Source organism: Carassius carassius, chromosome 47 (assembly GCF_963082965.1).
Source record: "Carassius carassius chromosome 47, fCarCar2.1, whole genome shotgun sequence".
NCBI classification, from domain to species: domain Eukaryota; kingdom Metazoa; phylum Chordata; class Actinopteri; order Cypriniformes; family Cyprinidae; genus Carassius; species Carassius carassius.
The window spans coordinates 20,411,492-20,433,296 of record NC_081801.1 but is presented as its reverse complement, the minus strand read 5'-3'; the positions used below and the strand labels follow the sequence as shown (position 1 = coordinate 20,433,296).

The window sequence follows — 21,805 nt, the reverse complement described above, 5'->3', positions numbered from 1 at the left end:
TTTGCATCGAGTGTATATAATATTAATCCATTTATGATAAGTTTTATGTAGTTTGTGATTTTTTAAACGGTTTTACTTCATTTTACCGGAGAATACAGAAGCCCGCGTTAGCATCGTAACTTTAGCTAGCTTGGTCAAACAACTTTAAAATGCATCAAATTAACCATTTTTAGTTACTTTTTTTCACTGCATTTTTTGTGGCAGGTCAACGGCTTCATTGGAAGAAAAATCTCTGCAGTCTCCCCGGAAATCCCTCCGTCCTAAAGCACAAAACCTTACCCCAAGTGAAGGGTTGACCCATAATCAAGTGAGAACAAGAATACTTGGATAATTTTCAGATATTATATTGTTGTTGTTACATTAATAGGAAATTGCACAACTGGAGATAAAAATGCATTGTGTTGTTAACATTATCCACAGCCTTGTGACTTTTTTCCAGGCTTTTAGGGGGTGATCAGGTCTTAAGGTCATTATCCTGAACTTGCATCCATTCCATTCTCATGAATGCATATATGCTTGTGTGCTTTAATGAAAAGTTGTGTGTGTGTGTGTGTGTGTGTAATATTATATTTTAAGTGTGTGTTTATACATTTCAGGACATTGAATCCAGAGAGGCAGAGGAAGAAATGGCAGGAAAGACTATGGGCATCTACAAAGTACAATCAGAGGATCATGGTCAAGGTGATGGACGCTTTACTGATGTCTGTGTTGTGCCTGAAGGTGTGGAGGTTCTCCACAACATGTGAGTGTCACTCATGCATTTGTTATGTTATATGGCCTGATCTACGCGCTCAATTTGAGCTAACCTAAAAGCCTGAAGTGTACATTTGAGGTGTACCAGAAAATCCTGATGGACCTGGACTCAACCAAGCTTTCCCCGAAAGTACAGACACTGAAACTGAAATTGCTCCAGTGATTTGGCTGGCAATAATGAACTTATACAGCCCCTACCCATTTTCTTCTCACCGTGTTCCAACCCAGAGATATGTTAAAATTATTTCCTAGTTCTTTAATGATACGTTAATTAGCAATAGCAACTGAAAATGGATCTCTGTAAAGTTTTATTTTTATTTTTTATTTATTTTTTTGGGTGTCCAAGCAGTCATGTGATGTTTGAGTGCGGCTGTGTAAGTGGGTTCATGGATGGTTTCCTAAATGTTGACTGATGTTAACTTCCAGAGTTTTGTATCAAAGAAAAATATAAATAAATCTAATTCTATTTTTTTTTTTGTAAGATGGGCAAACAATTGCATAAATGTGAAGCATTGTTTAATTTGGTTTAGTATATAAGCATACATTAAACATGATTCAAATAAATGTTATTTAACTTTTTTAATTATCCTGATTTAGTTATCTTAATTATTATGCAATTTATACAATAAACTATGTATTTTAAATAAACTTTTTATTATTAATTTAGAATAATTACACTTTACATAAACTAATTACATAAACCTGAGGATTATGCATTTAAAATAAGTAGGTTTTATTATCCTAATGAAAATAAATCGTATAAAGTTTATTTGGTAGATTTGTGTTAAAATTATGAAAAAAATATAAATGGGAATTTGTCATGTAATAAAATTACATAAATCTTAAATTTTGGGTGAAATATTTCTGTGAGTGCATAGAGCATTGTAACAGACCAAACTAATAGAGCGAAAATCGCCTATTCCAGTGGTTCCATAACTGAGGGATAGTTTATAGTCAGCAGATTTTTTTGCAAAATAAACCTCTGCAGGGTGATAAAGACTACACTGTATAATTTTCCAGGTATCATGTGGCCACTTGCCGGATAAGGAAATAACCATGTGGCCACTTGCCGGATAAGGAAATAATTGAGCGCAAAATATTAATTCAACATATTTTAATTACCTAAACATGACTCGCATTACCCGCTTGAGCGCTCCATTATCAGTTGTAGCAGTTGTGGTTGTATCAATAACAGACCACTAGATGGCCCGATTGAAGAATCAGAGTTGTATTTCAGGGAGTCATGTAAAAATTAGTGCTGTCAATCGATTAAAAACTTTAACTAGATTAATCACACATTTTTTTCTGTGATTAATCGCAATTAATCGCAATAAAAAAAGAAATGTTTTTGTACGTTTTTAATATATTTTTTAATGTAATAATTTCACAGTTAATCAAATTAATGTAGAAACAACATAAAGACAGTATATTTTAAATACTTGTTTAAATGGCATCTTTTTATGAATGAAGGCCAGTATTACTGATATTAATACAGCTACTGATTTTTTTTATTTTTTACATTTATTATTAGGCTTCAAAAATATAACAGTTTTTAATTTTAGTAAACTTAAAACAATGCTAACATAATAAATGTCATGTTTACTCCTGCCCTTCCTGTCTTAACAGTTAGGAAATATACAGAAATGTAATAAAGTTATCAAAGTTATATGCAGTCTGCACTGCATAAACTATAAATTAAATAGTTAATCCTTATTAAAACTACAAAAGTTATTTAGTCAAGAGCAGCGAGTCATTTTCTCTGTTCCCTTTGTTCTTTAACTTTACTGACAGGAAGCTTTATTGGCTGCTGTCCCTTTAAGAGCAGACAGACACGCGGATCTCACCGTTTATATACTGTCTATGGATCTCGCCTCATTCTCTCACAACTCTTTTTGTTCATTTTAGACTTTATATAAATCATTTAGGATTGCTCTTATGAGGATAATCGACAAAACTGGCACTTTGGGATGTTTATTGTTAGTTCAAGCGCTTAAGAGAACTGGATTCTGGCGCCCTGTCTATGCATTGTGTGTGTGTGTAGCCTACAGTACGTGTGTATGTGTCACATAAGGGCATTCACAGACAGTGCATTCTCTTTTGTCTTGCCACGGTTGAAATGTTTAAAAGCATTTAAATGAATAAGTGCGTGATCATATAATGTAAAGCTAGCCAACGGATGGCAGAAAATACGGATGCTGCGTTAATTGCGTTAAATATTTTGACACGTTAAACCAGACAAAAATTAATCGCATGCGTTAACGCGTTAACGTTGACAGCACTAGTAAAAATATAAATCAGGAGTGCCCAAACTCAGTCCTGGAGGGCCAGTGTCGTGCAGAGTTTGGCTCCAATTCTGATCACAAACGCACCTAAACTAGCTAATCAAGCTCTTAGTAGGCATGCTAGAAATTTCCCGGCAGCTGTGTTGAGGCAAGTTAGAGCAAAACTCTGCAGGACACCGGCCCTCCAGGACCAGGGTTTGGGCACCCCTGATATAAATGAACGATGTATGGTTCTGCTCTAAGTGACTACACCAGGCACGGGTGGCTTGATTTGACAAAAGCAAATGCGCACCGCGACGCAACACAACAAATCCATGACAGTAAAATGATGCCCAGTTCCATTTCTGATGTACTCCAGCACTCTGACACAAAGAACAATTTCAAATATTCATATCTAATTACCAACTATAACAACTTTTAATCTTGCTGTTTCCGCTACTGCCATGTTGTGGAGATGCAGTGTGTTTCGTTGTGAAAGCAAAACTACTTTGTTTGGCCTTCCAAAAGAGGACACAACTAGAAATCAATGGTTAAGTTGTATTTACAACATTGTTCCAGAACTGTTCAACACAAATATTCAGATGTGTGCACTGTGCAGCGCATTTTACGAAGGACGAGGACTGTTTCCTGGAAGAGTAGCCTACAAGAGTAGCCTACTGATGGCTGGTACAATGCCAGTGTCTGTTTCTATAAAAAGGTGCAAAACCAACTTTGCAAGAACAGTTTGGCGCTTCTGACTCACAGCCTATAAGTATGTTTACATTAGGGCTGAAACGATTCATCGAGTTACTCGATTACAAAAATTCCTCGAGGCAAAAACTCTGCCTCGAAGCCTCGTTAAATTCCTATGACGCGCACTATACATGCAGGGATCTGATTCACACGGACAATTGCAAGAGAGTATAGCCTAAAAAAAAGAACCCCCTCACACACACACACACACACACGCGCATGCACCCTCATCTCTCTCACACGCCAGTCAGACCAATCGCGGCAATGCATCACATATGCTTAAACTTTTATGTAGCCACGCAACAATTTCAGCATCAAAAACAGACCTTTGCTCTTAATTCCGATCAGGCCAACGCTATAACGAAATCTGAGCAGGCCTAAAAACTGAAACTGTTGTTGCAGCACTTTACACTTTGGAAAAGTTATATATTTTTAAATATCAGCAGGCCTACAAGCTGGGATTGGTAATGCTGCACTGTAATCATATTTATTTATATTTTTCATTATATGATATTGGTTTGAGACAGTATTTTATTTAGTGGAGAACTTAATAGCAGTATTTTATTTCTTATTCTTATATACACATATATATATATATATATATATATATATATATATATATACACACCCTAACAGGAAACATTTTTTTTTAACTTTCTCAAAAAACTCATTCTGTATGGATAAGCATTTTGAAAAATGGGGACATGGGTTATGTCCTCATAAGTCACCCTCTCCTTGTAATACCTGTGTCATACCCATGTCATTATACAAAGTTGTGTCCTGATATGGCACAAAAACATGCACACACACACACACACACACACGTTGCTAGGTTACCATGGCAAATAGGCTCACCCCAGAAATTATGTATTATTTGTTAGTAGTGTGACAAGTCAGCTGCCTCCTCCCTGACTGTCATCGGCACCCCGTCCTAAATCGTCGCCCTTCACCAGGCTCCCGACAGGAGTGGGTATATGAGAGGAGGGGCACTGGACGAGCCAGGGCTGGTGCCATGTGATGGGGCACACCTGATGTGAATGGAGCCTCATCACCGCCGCTGTTTAAAAGCCCAACGCACCTCTCCTCGGGAGACCGGTCTCTTCCCTGTGCATGCACACTGGTGTCCACCTGGGTCCAGGAAGGGTGCGTTGAGGGACTCCCGCACCACCAGAGACGTGAGCCGCTGGACCCGTTTACACGGCCGACGGGCCAGGATGCCGGGCCGTCCATCCCCTGGAAGCACCGCGTCCAACGAGCAGCATGCGCCGCTAGAAAAAGCTGCCGCCCCTCGCGCCCCGGACCGGAGTGGGGAGCGCGTGCAGCCACCGGACTCTGCCCCTTACCTGGACCCTTCCTCCATGAACACTGCCCGACCCACACGAACCCCGCAGCATGACGAGGACACCAGATCCCATTTATTTTGGACACTCTCCCCCTTTGGCCACTTTTATTCCCTCCTTTTGTTTTATTTTCTGTTAATAAAAGCCTCTCCGAGGCCTGACCCCACGCCCACTGTGTCTGTCGTTGGCTCCTCCCGTTACAGTAGCCTAATGGTAAATTCTGCAGGTGTAGAAATCTACATAAAACAGATATTTTCAATACCTCTGTTTTTTTTTTAAAATAAAAGCCAAATGCTTGATCATTTTACAGCCACATCATTTTCGTTATGCATTATTTGTTTTGGTTGTTTAAAAACACAAAAGAATTATCAGATTAATCGATTAATCGATCGATTAAGTGCTAGATTAATCGATTACAAAAATAATCAATAGCTACAGCCCTAGTTTACATATTTAAAGAATTTGCCACTGATGGTTCAAATGCTAGATTTAAGCAGTGTAAAGCAGCACTTGTTGTTTATCATTTCTCAAATAAAAAAATGCAGACATGGTTTTATGTTTACCCGCGTAAACCCGTAAATTGACAGTATAAGTTACTATAATCAGTAATTATGTGCCCACTTGATGCTACAAATGCCTCGTTTGTAATGGTTTTATATTGGTGTTGTCTCGTCGTGCCGGGACACGGCATCACAGTATGGTAAGGGACGTAACATTTCCGTCACACGCTTGAGTAATTCGGCCAATCACAATGCACTGGATGGCTGGCCAATTAGAGTACACTTCGCTTTTCAGACCGATGAGCTTTGTAAAAATGTATGCATTTCAGAAAGGCGGGGCTTAGAGGAGCAACAATAAAATCATGTGTTTTTTTAACCTTAAACCACATAAACACACTGCATTACATTAAATACACAAAATAATGCTTTTTAGCAATGTTATATGACCCCTTTAATTCTTATTAGGGCTGTCAAAAAAATTCAGAATTTCGAATATTCGCCAAATTTAAAATAAAAATTTACATTCGAATGCAAAAACGTTACATTCAAATTTTTTGGTTAGATTATTGTAATGCTTTATTGGGTGGTTGTTCTGCACGCTTAGTAAACAAACTACAGCTAGTCCAAAATGCAGCAGCAAGAGTTCTTACTAGAACCAGGGAGTATGACCATATTAGCCCAGTCCTGTCAACACTGCACTGGCTCCCTATCAAACATAAAATATTGCTTATTACTTATAAAGCCCTGAATGGTTTAGCACCTCAGTATTTGAATGAGCTCCTTTTACATTATAATTCTCTATGTCCGCTACGTTCTCAAAACGTAAAAAAAAGCAATTTGATAATACGTAGAATATCAAAATCAACTGCGGGCGGCAGATCCTTTTCCTATTTGGCGCCTAACTCTGGAATAACCTACCTAACATTGTTCGGGAGGCAGACACACTCTTGCAGTTTAAATCTAGATTAAAGACCCATCTCTTTAACCTGGCTTACACATAACATACTAATATGCTTTTAATATCCAAATCCGTTAAAGGATTTTTAGGCTTCATTAATTAGGTAAACCGGAACCGGGAACACTTCCCATAACACCCGATGTACTTGCTACATCATTAGAAGAATGGCATCTACACTAATATTAGTTTGTTTCTCTCTTATTCCGAAGTCACCGTAGCCACCAGATCCAGTCTGTATCCAGATCAGAGGGTCACTGCAGTCACCCGGATCCAGTACGTATCCAGACCAGATGGTGGATCAGCACCTAGAAAGGACCTCTACCATCCCTGAAAGACAGTGGAGACCAGGACAACTAGAGCCCCAGATACTAGAGCTGCAACTAACGATTATTTTTTCTGTCGACTAATCTAACGATTATTTTTTTGATTAGTCGACTACTCTAACGATTATTTTTATTAAAATAAATAATTAAATCTAATGTTCTTTTTTTGATTAGCTAATGAATCCTTTGGATAACTTTACAAAAAAATATAAGTACAACTTATAATATAATATTTCAACCTTTATTCATTTTCAACCAATGTGGTTGAAGTTTTTACAGTATACAAAAATAAAGAGGCAAAGAAAATGATTTTACTATGGTAAATATGAGTTTACGATAGCGTTTATAATTAAACCACAGTAGCCACAAATTTAAAGTTGTCTGAGACGTCATGAAATGTTCTTTAGCATCACAAACCATAAAATGTAGTCAGGGTTCTGCTATGGTTTAGCATGGTTTCCAAAGATCTGGAGCTGATTCGGGGTAGCTCGGTGGTTTGTGACTGTTGTCTCGCGGCGCACTGTCTTTTAAGGGGCCATTCACAAGTTCGTTATTTCCAATGTAGACGCGCGGTATGCTCATAATGGAAGCGACGAGGTCGCGACGCGTACGCGAAAACAGGCGCGTTCTCAGTGTATTGAGTTAAAAACATCTGAACTTTTCAGAATGACGCAAGCGCACCGCGGGTCATGTGACAAGAACTAACCAATCAGCTTCATCCTTTCCTGTAACAACGTTGAAAGCTCAGCTAAGATGAGGGAACAGCTGATCATAGCTGTATATGGATTGCCATTTTGAAATAAATTTAGTAGCAGAGCTACTGCAAGCGATTTTTAGTGCTGCAAATCCATTTATCCTTTGCTGAAATTTCCACGTCTTCATGGAGAGAGCATGTCATGGTTACTTAGCAACGGCAGACGCCCCAGGGGCGCAACTGCCCGAGCGCTTTGGAAAATAAGGAGAAAGCGGCGCGACTAGAGTTTTACATGCGTTTTTAGGCGCGATATGTGAACGCCCCTAACGCGTGTTCGAAACCAGCGCCAACACAGACTTACTTTATTTTTTATTTTATCCTTACTTCAGCCGCTACGGGTGATCATACCAATAACTTGTAATCTTTACAAGAATATCATAATCATGCAATGAGCAAGTTTGCGTTTATTAGACACTTAATAATATCACATCAGTTTGTGCTTTTAAAATCGCCGAATCGCTGGTAACCAGTTAAACCGTAACACCGGAGAGCGCCAGGATGTTTTCCTCTGAGGTGCTCGTGCATCGCATTTGTGCTGCCGTGGTACACCATATCGGTTTTGCAAAGGGCCATTTTATTTGGCATCTTTAAAGTATTCCCATACTTTTGATAACAGTGGTAACTGTTTTTGTGATAGAATGCAACTTTCTCCATTCCCAGTATGCCATTACGCGAGATGTAAACAGTGTGATGCGTTGACGCATTTCACGCACTTCAACGTATTTTTGTAGTCGACGTAATCGATGACGTCGACGCGTCGTTGCAGCACTACCAGATACAGATCCCCTGTAAAGACCTTGGCTCAGATGACCACCAGGACAAGACCACAGGAAACAGATGATTCTTCTGCACAATCTGACTTTGCTGCAGCCTGGAATTGAATTACTGGTTTCGTCTGGTCAGAGGAGAACTGGCCCCCCAACCGATCCTGGTTTCTCCCAAGGTTTTTTCTCCATTCTGTCACCGATGGAGTTTTGGTTCCTTGCCGCTGTCGCCTCTGGCTTGCTTAGTTGGGGTCACTTCATCTACAGCGATATCGTTGACTTGATTGCAAATAAATGCACAGACACTATTTAAACTGAACAGAGATGACATCACTGAATTCAATGATGAACTGCCTTTAACTATCATTTTGCATTATTGAAACACTGTTTTCCTAATGAATGTTGTTCAGTTGCTTTGACGCAATGTATTTTGTTTAAAGCGCTATATAAATAAAGTTTTTTTATTATTAAATAAAAAATTGCCTGCACGCGGGCGGGGTGCGCGGCTATCTGCATGCCCTCTTGATGACGAAAATGACATAATGCAGACAGTGCGTGGATGCGGACAGCCCAAGTATATTTTGGCCTTTATCAGTGGCGCACTAGATATGATGACAATGTAAGTTTCACTGCATTATAATTTTCTTGTTTGCCTATCCAGTTGAATCCACTAGATGCAGCGCTGCTGCAATGTTCTTTCAAATTACTGTGGAAAAAGAGAACAACAATGTGGAGAAGACATTGTTTACCATCAAAACTGAAACCAAGCCATTCACACAATGCATATTTCGTGCATTTTCTAGAGGGACACCGTTGGACTTGCGTCTCGCACAAGAGAGCCGGATGTTTAGAAAGCCGTGTAAAATGAATGTATGTTCAACTTTTTAAAAACATTTCGAGAATTTATGGTGGGGTTTTCCCCATTCCACTGCCTCTCATGTTTTTAAATGTAAAATGTACTCTGTGTGATTGGCTTTCCGCGCTATGTATAAAACTATGCATGCATACATGACACTGTTTTATTTATAGTTGTTTAAGCAACTTAATTAGAATTGGTTTATAAACATTATTTAAGTATTATTCACTTAACAGTCATGTATTCTAATGCTTTTATTAAACGTGCATTAACAATATTTTGTTGATATGCGTCCTCTTGTGGCATCAGGAGAGAAGCAAAAAGCTTTAAGCCCTAACTTTTAAATTATGTTTTTTAAATTCATATATAATTCGAATTTTGATAATATACAAGTTAAAAATTCTAATTTCGTTTTTCAGCCATTTTGACAGCCCTTATTCTAATGTTAATAGAAAAAACACTGCAACAAAATAAACGGTCATAAAGGTTTCAAAACTGTATCACCCAAAAAAAAAAAAAAACACTAGACAATATGATATACTGGGCCCTATTTTAACGATCTGAAACGCAAGTATCAAGCGCAAAGCGCAAGTAACTTTGTGGGCGGGTCTTTGGCGCTGTTGCTATTATGCCGGCGGAATAAATGACTCTTGCGCCCGACGCAAGTTTCAAAGAGGCATGTCTGAAGTAGCTTCATAATTCAGAGGTGTGGTTTGGGCGTAACATGAAATAAACCAATCAGAGCTTCATATATCCTTCCCTTTAAGACGAGACGCGCATATTTCATAGCGGATCGATATTTTAACGGCGGATCTTCCAAGGCGCGCGCCAGGTGCGGTGCAGAGCTGAGGAGACAGATGTTCTCGTCTGGCCATAAAACACAGGTGACATTGTATGGGGATAGGAGAAACACAACCTAATAAGCTTTGGTTTAACAGGCATATAATAATTTTGTAAATGTGTAATCTAGATTAAAATGCCTATTTTTCAAAGAGTCCTGGCCGAGAATTGACAGCATTTACAGATTGAAACAACAGCAAATCAATGATTCTTCTTCGCGTGACAGAATAATATATTTAAAATGCCAATATATTATTCCATTCAAATGGAACTGCGTACATAAATGCCATTTTTTTCCCAGTTCGGTTCTTGCAAGTGAAACGAGAGTAAAACAATTATCAGACCAGAGGGAATATTCACAAAACCATTTTTAAGACAACCTAAATAAAAAGGCAACAATCCCAGAATAGTTTTAATAAATATTTCGATAAAAAATACATTTTCCTTCTAAAATACAAAAATGACCAGGATAAATTATTATACAATTTATTATTTAGAGTTAAAGGCTTACAATCGGATTTAAATCTTAAAGCATCCAGAGAAGAAAGAAGTAGATAGGAATCTAATTCATACACCACATAACTGTATATAAGTAAAGGCAAGACATAGTAGAAACTTCTCTTTCTTACATTTCATGTTTCTAAAATAAAACCCAAGCTTTATTTCATTTTTTTTTCTTTAAATGAGTTATGTGAGACTCAAAAGATAATTTATCATCGATAATGATGCCAAGATAATTAAATTATTTTACCAACTTAAATCACATTGCCTTGTGAAGTCTGGAGAGGAATGCACGCACACACGCTACACTATGGCCATTGCGCGCTTAAAATAGCATCTGATAACATGCGCATTGCGCCATTGACTTTAGACCAGGTTTTTTTGGTTAGTTGCGCAAACGTTTTATTGAACTGCAAGATAGCATCAGGGACTATTTGCGCCGGATCACGCCTTCTTTTTTGCGCCGACCCGCCCAGTGAGCGCAAATTCAATCTGTAGTTTGACAACGTGCGTCTGTGGAGGGAAAAGTCCGCTTTGCGCCGGTGCAAAATAGGAATGATACTTGCGTCAGTGTACAAAGTCAATTGCGCTGGGTGCAAGATAGGGCCCACTGTCTTTAAAGAGCAAAGTTGCGGTCATTATGGAGTGCAGCATATGGCACAGTCCCAGAATGATTGTTTTCACAACACCCCTCCACAATAACTGAGGTCCCATATACTTTAATTCTGTTGGTACAGTGCATCGAATAACTAGCTGACAAAGCCCTTTGCTAAAACAAGAGCGGATCCAGCTTTACATTCACTACAAACGTTGAGGGCTGTTTTTCTTTACTGATGGCTGGTATCACTCTAGAGACTGCACTACATCACGTACCAGTCACGTCCTGATTACAGCAACTGTAAAGGAGGAAACTTTACCCTAGGAAATAAGAGAAGTGATCAGCTTTCACAGGCCAGTGATAACAGAGAATACAACTTTAATGTACTGATGATGCATTCAAGGTGTTTTAAGTCAGTTAAAGAGAAAGAAAACTTAAAACTCAAACTGCCCAAAAAGTGTATTTTTTGTAAACTGAAATTAATTTAACCGCATTGTCAAGAGACATCTTTAGTTTAGACGGATCTTTCTAATGCCATCTAATTGATCAAATAATGATCACAATCAAGTTATATTAGGCTTTAATAAGACGTTTAAACCAAGCAATCACACTTATTTCCACTTTCAGTAATTGCTCCAGTAAAAGTATGACTGATCCTTGTTTGACAATATTTCAGCAATCACATTGTGTTTTTTTTAAATCAGCTGTTTAGAATCAGAAACACAAATTTTGGAATTGTTAATGAAACCGTTTTGACACGATTCAGTTAATCTCCTAGTTAATAAATGGTGACATTTTGTTGATTTCGCATTGTGTTCTGCGAAATCAACAAAATGTCGCCATTTATTAAAGGGGGTCATATGATGCTTTTTTAAAGATCATTATTTTGTGTATTTGGTGTAATAGAATATGTTGATATGCTTTAATATAAAAAAAAAAAAAAGTATTCTCAAATACTGTACATTATTGTATGTCCCGCCTCTCTCAAACTTGTACCATATTTTTCGGACTATAAGCCGCACTTGAGTATAAGTTGCATCAGTCCAAAAATATGTCATGATGAGGAAAAAAAACATATGTAAGTCGCACTGGACTATAAGTCGCATTTATCTAGAACCAAGAGAAAACATTACTGTCTACAGCCGAGATGGGCCGCTCTATGCTGCTCACTACAGGAGCACTGAGCAGCATAGAGCGCCCTCTGGCGGCTGTAGATGGTAATGTTTTCTCTTGGTTCATTTCTCTTGGTTCATGTCAAATTAATTTTGATAAATAAGTCGCACCTGACTATAAGTCGCAGGACCAACCAAACTATGAAAAAAAGTGTGACTTATAGTCCGGAAAATACGGTAGTTTTCTACAATGTCCCTCCTTCCACAAGCACAGTCTGCTCTGATTGGCCAACTGACCCAGTGCATTGTGATTGGCCGATCACTGCAAGCACACGTTATATAACCCCCTTTTCCATAATTGTGAGCTTCTTCTTTCAAAATAAATGTAAAGACAGTTAATAATGACCTTACATTTACCATCATTTCAAGCTGGAAAGAGGAACAGAGTCACCTGACAGACACAGTGATGAAGCTTGTATGCGTTTACAGTACATAAGCCACTTATGGTTAATAAGACAGCTGACTCCACTGTGTGACCGTCTCTGTGTCTCTCTCTCTCTCCCTCTCATACACACGTGCAAAACTCAGCATTTGATCTCAAGTTGAAACTTGAAACTCAGCAATCAGTCAATAGCAAATAAACTAATAACATATTTACAGTAGCTGATTCAGAAGCGCCAGATTGTCGTAGCAAAGTCAGAATTACCTCCTCTCCTAGGTTCACATAACTTTGCTGTTCTGTTGCAAGTAAGTAAACTTAAAAATTCCTAGATGCATCTACTTTTGGAAGGCCAAATAAAGTGCTTTTGCCTAGATGCAGCATCCCCCTGACATGGCTGCTTCAACACTAACTGCGGTTACTGAAACCACGCCTTCTTTCTTTGCGTGAACATTTGGGTGGCATTACGCAAATATTTCCACATTGTGACGTAGATATGTGGAGGCTTGTATAAACTAGGTGTTTTAGGGGGGCGTGGCAGAGTCTTGACTTTGATAAAGAATATCTCTTTGGATTTGAGACTTTTTTTTGAAGTTTTTTTTTTAAATTTGAAGTCTTTGCAACTTTACCAATCTTCATTATGCACCAAGAGCTTGTAACACTCCAAACAGAAAAAAAAACCTGAAATCGCATCAAAAAACACGATACCATGAAAAGTTATTGACACAATAGTGTGGTAAAGAAACATATAGGCCTATGTATGCAACAATAAACCAAAAATAAACAAGCGCTCTGCATTTTTTATTTTTTTCTGTTGTGTATGACTACTGGTCATTACACAACATTACCGATTCCGATACTAGTATCGGAAATATCACCGATACCACAACAAATTCTGGCATCGGCAAGTACATGAACCCATATACCGATCCGATACCATTTTCTTAAACAAGACTTAGTTATGACCGCTAGCTTTGCCTAACCGCTGCAAGGTTCTTCTTCGCTGCTCAGAGTGCATTGCAAACACAGGAAGTTGTGCTGTGTTGCCACAAGCAACCCCTGTTTCAAGCAGAGAAGATGATATGAAAACGTGTTAGCAGTATGTCCGCTGTTTAGCAGTATTTCAGACTGGACCAACCAGACAGTAAAATGGCGACTAGGGATTCCACAAGTACTGGCACTTCACTACTAAGTCGGTGTTGAAAATTAAAAAATGTAATGATACCAGCGTCTCGGTAGTAAGTTACCGACTCCCGAGTATATTCAGTACCTGCAGTTGCATTCAGTCGCTTCCGTGTTAGTCTAAGCGCAGGGCTCCAGACTGTAGCCGAATATATACTAGTGTCTGTGAATATTAAACTGCAAAATACTATTTAAATATTACTCCTGCAAATACTACATCTCTGTGGGTGATGGGCTTCTCACTTCATGAGAATTTACCATTTCATTTGAGAAAACTCATATCATGAACACAGACACTCCAAGATCTTCATTGGAACCCATCAAAATAAATGTTCGGTTTAACCAAAGTCCTTTTAGGCAAGTCGTGCCACTCGGCCGCCATCTTTGCAACGCCTCCGGGCAGCTATTTCAGACTAACAAGACCAGGCTCCAATCTAAATGAATGGGCACAGAGTCAGAACTGCACTTTCACTGGTCACTGTGACATAAAAACTGCATGTATAGAAACAGCAGTAAAATATGATAAAAATCGCTGAAAATTTTTTATGACTTTGCCCCAAAATAAGGTTTAAAACGCCTTTTTCCCACAGGTTATACTTTTACTACACATGCTCAACTGTGCGCGTATGTCAGTGGAACCAGACGATAGGCTTAAATGTTTCCCGGCTTGACTTTTAAAAACAGATGATTGGCTTTCCAGTGGGAGGGGCGGGACATGTGCCATTACGGGTTTTCCTTATATAGTTGAATGGAGGATTGAGGAAGTGGCATGTCTCTTATAAATTGTCTCTGGTTTAACATGAATAAATTGACAGTATATTAAGCTACTGTTGTAACCTACAGTAGATTTAGCTAGGTCTCCATGTAGTAATAACAATACGTCTCTATTAATAATAATAATTATGCCTAGACGGTTGCTTGTTTTTTACTTTTGTTGTAAAGAGATTATCTGATTAATACATAATTTTTTATATTCCTATACTTATTTGTTGCAGTTGTTTATACAGTTATATTGTAAAACTAAAATACCTTTTTTAGTTTGCGGTGTTCGATTTTTGGCTGCATTTGAAGTTCTTTTTCGCTTAAGAAAATAAATAATATTACTGTCAAATTCATGTCAGATAATAAAAATAGTGTAATAAATACAGTAGATCACCATGTATTTGTTCATGTTTTATTAAGGGATAAGTCTGAAGCACACCATAAAATAATTCTAGCAATTTACACAGGGCTAGTAGTATATACAGATGTATATACAGATGCACACTAAGTTATAGGATCAGTACTCGGTATCAGCCGATACCCCGAGCCCAAGTATCGGAATCGGGAAGAGAAAAAGGGTATCGGAACAGCTCTAATTTGCCAGTGAGATTTTTTTATATATACAAATGACTAAATATTATGCTGTGATAGAGGAAAGTATTTAACATGGAATCTATACACACTTCAGCTGGATGTGTCACTGGAAATATAAAAGGAGACTTAAAAATATGAATGAAGCAGATGTGTTGCATCTTGCCTTGATGCAACATACACCTGTGGCATCTGAGCTTTAGTTACACGATATGACCACACATCCTAAACTCATGTGTCATCATACTGAACTGAATGAAACAATGTTGCAGGCAACTTTGGATTGGTTATGACAGCAGTTGTTCTTACCTTACACGGAAACGGCAGAGTAGATGCAACTTTTTCCATTGCCAAGTTCCTTATGCTCGGCGTGAGAGGGCCACGACAAGTTGGACAACAGCTGAGTTTTTGCCGACATTGGTTACACACCAGATGTCCAGCCTGGCACTGCAAGATCGGAGGCAGCACATAGTCGAAACACACCGGGCACTCAAACAGCGCTGTCAGCTCTGCTGACTGTCCCGGTAGGGCAGTAACTGGAAGGGATACAGCGGCCGCGGTTACCGTACCAGAGCCCGCGACAGAGCCGGACACCCCCACGGCGGCTGCTGCTGCGGCTGCGGCGGCCGCGGCGGTAGCAGCAGCTGCGGCGGCGGCTGCAGCAGAGGCGGTTGCTCCTCCAGAACCTCCATGCTTACTTCCTCCTGCTTTACCAGCTCCGAGTCCTCCTGCCGCACCACCCGCAGAGGACGGACGGCTCATGGTGAGGAGTAGATCTCAAATGGTGTAAAGCCCAGACAAGTTCAAGCCCGAGAGCCCCACCGTATACCCCCGACTGGAGACAGACTCTGTTCCGAACAGCCTCCAGTCCCCCACGGATACAACATGGCCGCCATAGTTTGAGAGCGAGTAACGATCCTATTGGATGAAGGTGCTTTGATTGACACTCTCCTCAGCCAATCGGAGAACCGCTTTTGATGTCTACGTAAGAGGTGCTGGAACATGTAGTAATTACGTGAGTGATAATAACAAATTGGGTAATACATAGTCATTCTTTTAATTTATTAAACAAGATATTCAAAAGATAAATAATTCTGCTATTAAAATGTGCGACGAAGATATTTCTGTAAATGAAGTACATCACTGCATTAAAAACTCACAAAACAAACAAACAAACAGGATAGGCTATGCACAAAAACGGATTTGGACTGACAGTCTGAGCAAGGCTTAAATCACCTGGGAATGATTGTTTAATTAGTGAACATTATTAATATATATTTTTTGTTAGCAGTATTTAGAGAATATGACAAGGTTATATACCCAATTAATTGGTTTGCTAACTTAATACTGCTAATTATGTATTTAATAAATGGATAAAGAACTACCTTAAATCTAAAGGCAAAATTTGGAATATCATCCTTTATACAGTCTATGATAACATCCCTGAGTACATTTTTGCTAAATTAAGGGCGCTAGAATTTTTATTTATTATTATGAATTTTTTATTTGGATTTATTATTATTATTATTATTATTATTATATTATTTATTTATTTTTAATTTTGTTCCGGTAAAGCTTTCTTCTTTTCATTAACAGGTTCTTTTTTTATGGATGGTTTTTAAGCCTAACTTTTCTCCGCCTAACAGTTTCTTTGGAACAAGAAATATATCGTGTTTAAAAATGAGTAAAAAATAACTTATTTTTTTAATACATTAATTTATACATTAATGCTATAATCTTGGTGAGACAGTTATTCAAGAATAATGGACATCTCTTTAATTATTGTGAATTCCTTATTAGATTAGATTAGATTCAACTTTATCTTCATTGCACATGTAGGTACAAGGCAACAAAATACAGTTAGTATCTAACCAGAAGTGCAATAAGCAGTAAGTACAGAATATACAAGGTCTACAGTATGTACAATAACTATACAGATAAGGCAGTATTATGGACGTAATTTACAGATTTTAAATACTATCAGCATGATATACAGATAGGTGTACTATGAACATACTATACAGATGGATTATGTAAAAGTGTATGTACACTATAGTTAGAAACTATGAACATATGAACATCATTTACACTAGTGCAATGGACAGTAAAGTGTATAGAAAATATTTCAGTGTGCTTATTATTATAATATCCCTGTCCCAGACTAAAGAGGACAAGGACAACCCAAGTTGTTATCTGCGCTCAGTTCAGAAGCCTGCAGCTCTGATGGTATGGGGTTGCATGAGTGCGTGTGTGATAGGCAGCTTACACATCTGGAAAGGCACCATCATTGCTGAAAGGTATATCCAAGTTCTAGAACAACATATGCTCCCATCCAGATGTCATCTCTTTCAGGGAAGACCCTGTACTTTACAACATGACAATGCCAGACCACATACTGCATCAATTACAACATCATGGCTACGTAGAAGAAGGATCTGGGTACTGATATGGCCAGCCTGCAGTCCAGATCTTTCACCCATAGAAAACATTTGGTGCATAATAAAGAGGAAGATGCGACAAAGAAGACCTAAAACAGTTGAGCAACTAGAAGCCTGTATTAGACAAGAATGGGACAACATTCCTATTCCTAAACTTGAGCAACTTGTCTCCTCAGTCTCCAGACGTTTGCAGAGTGTTATAAAAAGAAGAGGGGATGCCACACAGTGGTAAACATGGCCTTGTCACAACTTTTTTGAGATGTATTGATGCCAAGAAATTTAAAATCAACTTATTTTTCCCTTAAAATTATACATTTTATCCGTTTTAACATTTGATATGTCATCTGAAATGTGAAATTTGATATGTCATATGAAATTTGAAACTTCCACATCATTGCATTCTGTTTTTATTCACAATTTGTAAAGTGTCCCAAATTTTTTGGAATCGGGTTTGTATTCCCTTATATACAAATCAGTTAAGAATTAATGGTGTGAAAATTACAACATAATAACTTATATATAAATATGTAGAACCACATTATTGCCCAAATGCAAACCTTTTTGGAATTCAATATATTCAATCAGATTGAATGAAAAGAGGACTGGAGTTTACCTGATGAATACGGTCTCACCAATGAAGTTGAAGAAATTGCATATAAAGTCATTCATTTCATTTACCCAGTGAGATAAGTAGTCACATTTTTTTAGAGACTTGGAGACATGTGTCTATTGTAACTTAGAAGAATCCATAAAACACTTATTTTATGAATGTGTATTTACCCAATAGTTTTGGATAGATATTGAATATGGAATATTTCAATTTACAAAATAAAAGATTCAACTCTCTTGAAAAGATTGTTGTATAAAAACAAGAGTTTGGAGCAAAATTTGGTGATTAATTTAATAATCATGTGTGGGAAATATCATACAAAAATGCACTAATAATAAATAAACCTTACATTATTTAAAACTGAACTTAAGCCTTACTTTGAGGTTTTAAAAGATGTTATAAATAAAAAAGCAAAAATTATGTATAGTATTTATTTAATCTTTTTCTTTTGGAAATTTCTTGCAAGTTATCCCCTGTATAGTTTAAATTTTTAATGTTGGTTCCTTTGATGTTATGAATTTAATTGATAATAGATGAATACACTGTGATCCTCTATATATGTATGTCACTGTTCTCGTTATGCAATAAAAAATAAAAAATGAAGAGAAAGTTATTCCGTTACTGTAGTGAAGAAAGAAGCAAACAGTGGCACTGTGGCCCTTTCAACAAGACCAAGGATGTTTCACTATTTATGGAGTCAGAAGACTGTTGCATTTATAAGCGTCAAACTAAACCATTTTTTATTAGAATGAGTTAGACTAAGTCTTAATAAACATTTTAAAAGGGCTATTACTGTATATGGATTGAGGCATAAAAGGAACAAATGAATGACATTATATGAACATTATATTTAATACCTCTAATAATCCCTAATCTTTTCTGGTTCAGTAAAGTATTTTTCATGTATGAACCTGCTTGGGATGCACAGAAAAAAAAAGCACATGAGTATGCTCAAACATTAAAATTAGCTGTTTTAAACATACATTTCAAGATGCATTTACACGTTGAAATACACATTTCAGTAATCCTGGGTATTCCTGATATGTACATCTGATGTAATTTGTTGTTTTAATGTGCATTTAACCAGTTAAAAAAATACATTATCAAGATTGATCATACCAAATCTGATGACCAGAAGCATGGACATGCAAGAAGAGTGTCTAAATATTCAATATGTATTATAGTATCCTATAACTACATAGGATTAACATTTTATTTTATTTTTCACATTTAAGAAGTTTTAATATTTATTCCTGGAGTAAAAGCACATGGATCTTTCCCTGTCTAACCACCTCCCTCTGCTGGCATTTCATTGATTTATTAAAAATACATTTTAATTTTATTGCACATAATGAAAGTATGCATTAAATTACTATCCTTGAAATGCTTTCCGTCCACACATCAAAACGTTAAAGGTTTTTTTCTCTCTCACCACATTAAACCAACTTAATCACTAAATTTGTTCTATGTAAATAAATTATAAATTTTTATTGTTTATTTGGGTCCCCATTAGCTTCCACAAAGTAGTTGCAAATATTCTTGGAGTCCATATGTGGATTGTGTGTATATATATACACACACACAGGTGGTGGTCATATAATTAGAATATCAAAAAGTTTATTTCACTAATTCCATTCAAAAAGTGAAACTTGTATATTATATTCATTCATTACACACAGACTGATATATTTCAAATGCTTATTTCTTTTATCTCAGAAAATTAGAATATTATGAAAAGGTTCAATATTGAAGACACCTGGTGCCACACTCTAATCAGCTAATAAACTCAAAACACCTGCAAAGGCCTTTAAATGGTCTCTAAGTCTAGTTCTGTAGGATGCACAATCACGGAGAAGACTGCTGACTTGACAGTTGTCCAAAAGAAGACCATTGACACCTTGCACAAGGAGGGCAAGACACAAAATGTCATTGCAAAAGAGACTGGCTGTTCACAGAGCTCTGTGTCCAAGCACATTAATAGAGAGGTGAAGGGAAGGAAAATATGTGGTAGAAAAAAAAATGTACAAGCAATAGGGATAACCACATCCATGGGGAGGATTGTATAACAAAACCCATAAAAAAATGTGGGGGAGAGACACAAAGAGTGGACTGCAGCTGGAGTCAGTGCTTTAAAAACCACTACACACAGACGTATGCAAGACATGGGTTTTAGCTGTCGCATTCATTGTGTCAAGCCACTCTTCAACAACAGACAACGTCAGAAGCATCTGGCATCAAAAAGGACTGGATTGCTGCTGAGTGGTCCAAAGTTATGTTCTCTGATGAAAGTAAATTTTGCATTTACTTTGGAAACCAGGATCCCAGAGTCTGGAGGAAGAAAGGAGGCACACAATCCACGTTGCTTGAGGTCCAGTGTAAAGTTTCCACAGTCATTGATGGTTTGGGGTGCCATGTCATCTACTGTTGTTGGTCTACTGTGTTTTCTGAGGTCAACACAGCCGTATACCAGGAAGTTTTAGAGCATTTTATGCTTTCTGCTGCTAACCAACTTTATGGAGATGCAGATTTCATTTTTCAACAGGATTGGCACCTGCACACTGTGCCAAAGCTACCAGTACCTGGTTTAAGGACCATGGTATCCCTGTTCTTAATTGGCCAGCAAACTCGCCTGACCTTAACCCCATAGAAAATCTATGGAGTATTGTGAAGAGGAAGATGTGATATGCCAGACCCAACAATGAAGAAGAGCTGAAGGCCACTATCAGAGCAACCTGGGCTCTCATAACACCTGAGCAGTGCCACAGACTTATCGAGTCCATGCCACGCCGCATTGCTGCAGTAATTCAGGCAAAAGGAGCCCCAACTAAGTATTGAGTGCTGTACATGCTCATACTTTTCAGTTAGCCAAGATTTCTAAAAATCCTTTTTTTGTATTGGTCTTAAGTAATATTCTAATTTTCTGAGATATCGAATTTGGGATTTTCCTTAGTTGTCAGTTATAATCATCAAAATGAAAAGAAATAAACATTTGAAATATATCAGTCTGTGTGTAATTAATGAATATAATATACAAGTTCCACTTTTTGAATGGACTGAACTAAATAAACTATTTGATGATATTCTTATTATATGACCAGCACCTGTATATCTATACACATACATATAATAAAATTACACTAATCACATCACAAAATCATACCTATAGACCTTAGCAGTAGCAGCACATTACAACTGAATATAAACATATCTTTACATTTTATTCTAAACACGTGCAATTACTCTTTCGTATTGAGTTGAGTTGAGCCCCTGGCATGTTTTATAATCATGCCTAAAACCCACATTTCAAAGTGTTTATATATATATATATATATATATATATATATATAAATAAAAACATGGTGTATGATACTTGATTACCTTATGAAAATATACCAGCAGTCTTAAATGTAATTTATCCTTCACTAACAACCATGATTATTATCTATAAAATAGGCCTGAAGTGGATAATG

The 21,805-nt window shown here is 37.4% G+C and overlaps 1 protein-coding gene across 1 annotated transcript in view; it reads right to left on the bottom strand.

Annotated features, from left to right (window-relative positions):
* siah2l (seven in absentia homolog 2 (Drosophila)-like) overlaps positions 1-16,191 on the bottom strand; it is a 45,813-nt gene extending 29,622 nt beyond the window's left edge. Inside the window, exon 1 of the mRNA XM_059542088.1 lies at positions 15,597-16,191. Coding sequence (XP_059398071.1) covers positions 15,597-16,049 — 453 coding nt within the window. The 5' untranslated portion in view covers positions 16,050-16,191. The remainder of the gene's footprint in view (positions 1-15,596) is intronic.
* Between the last annotated feature and the right edge of the window lie 5,614 nt (positions 16,192-21,805).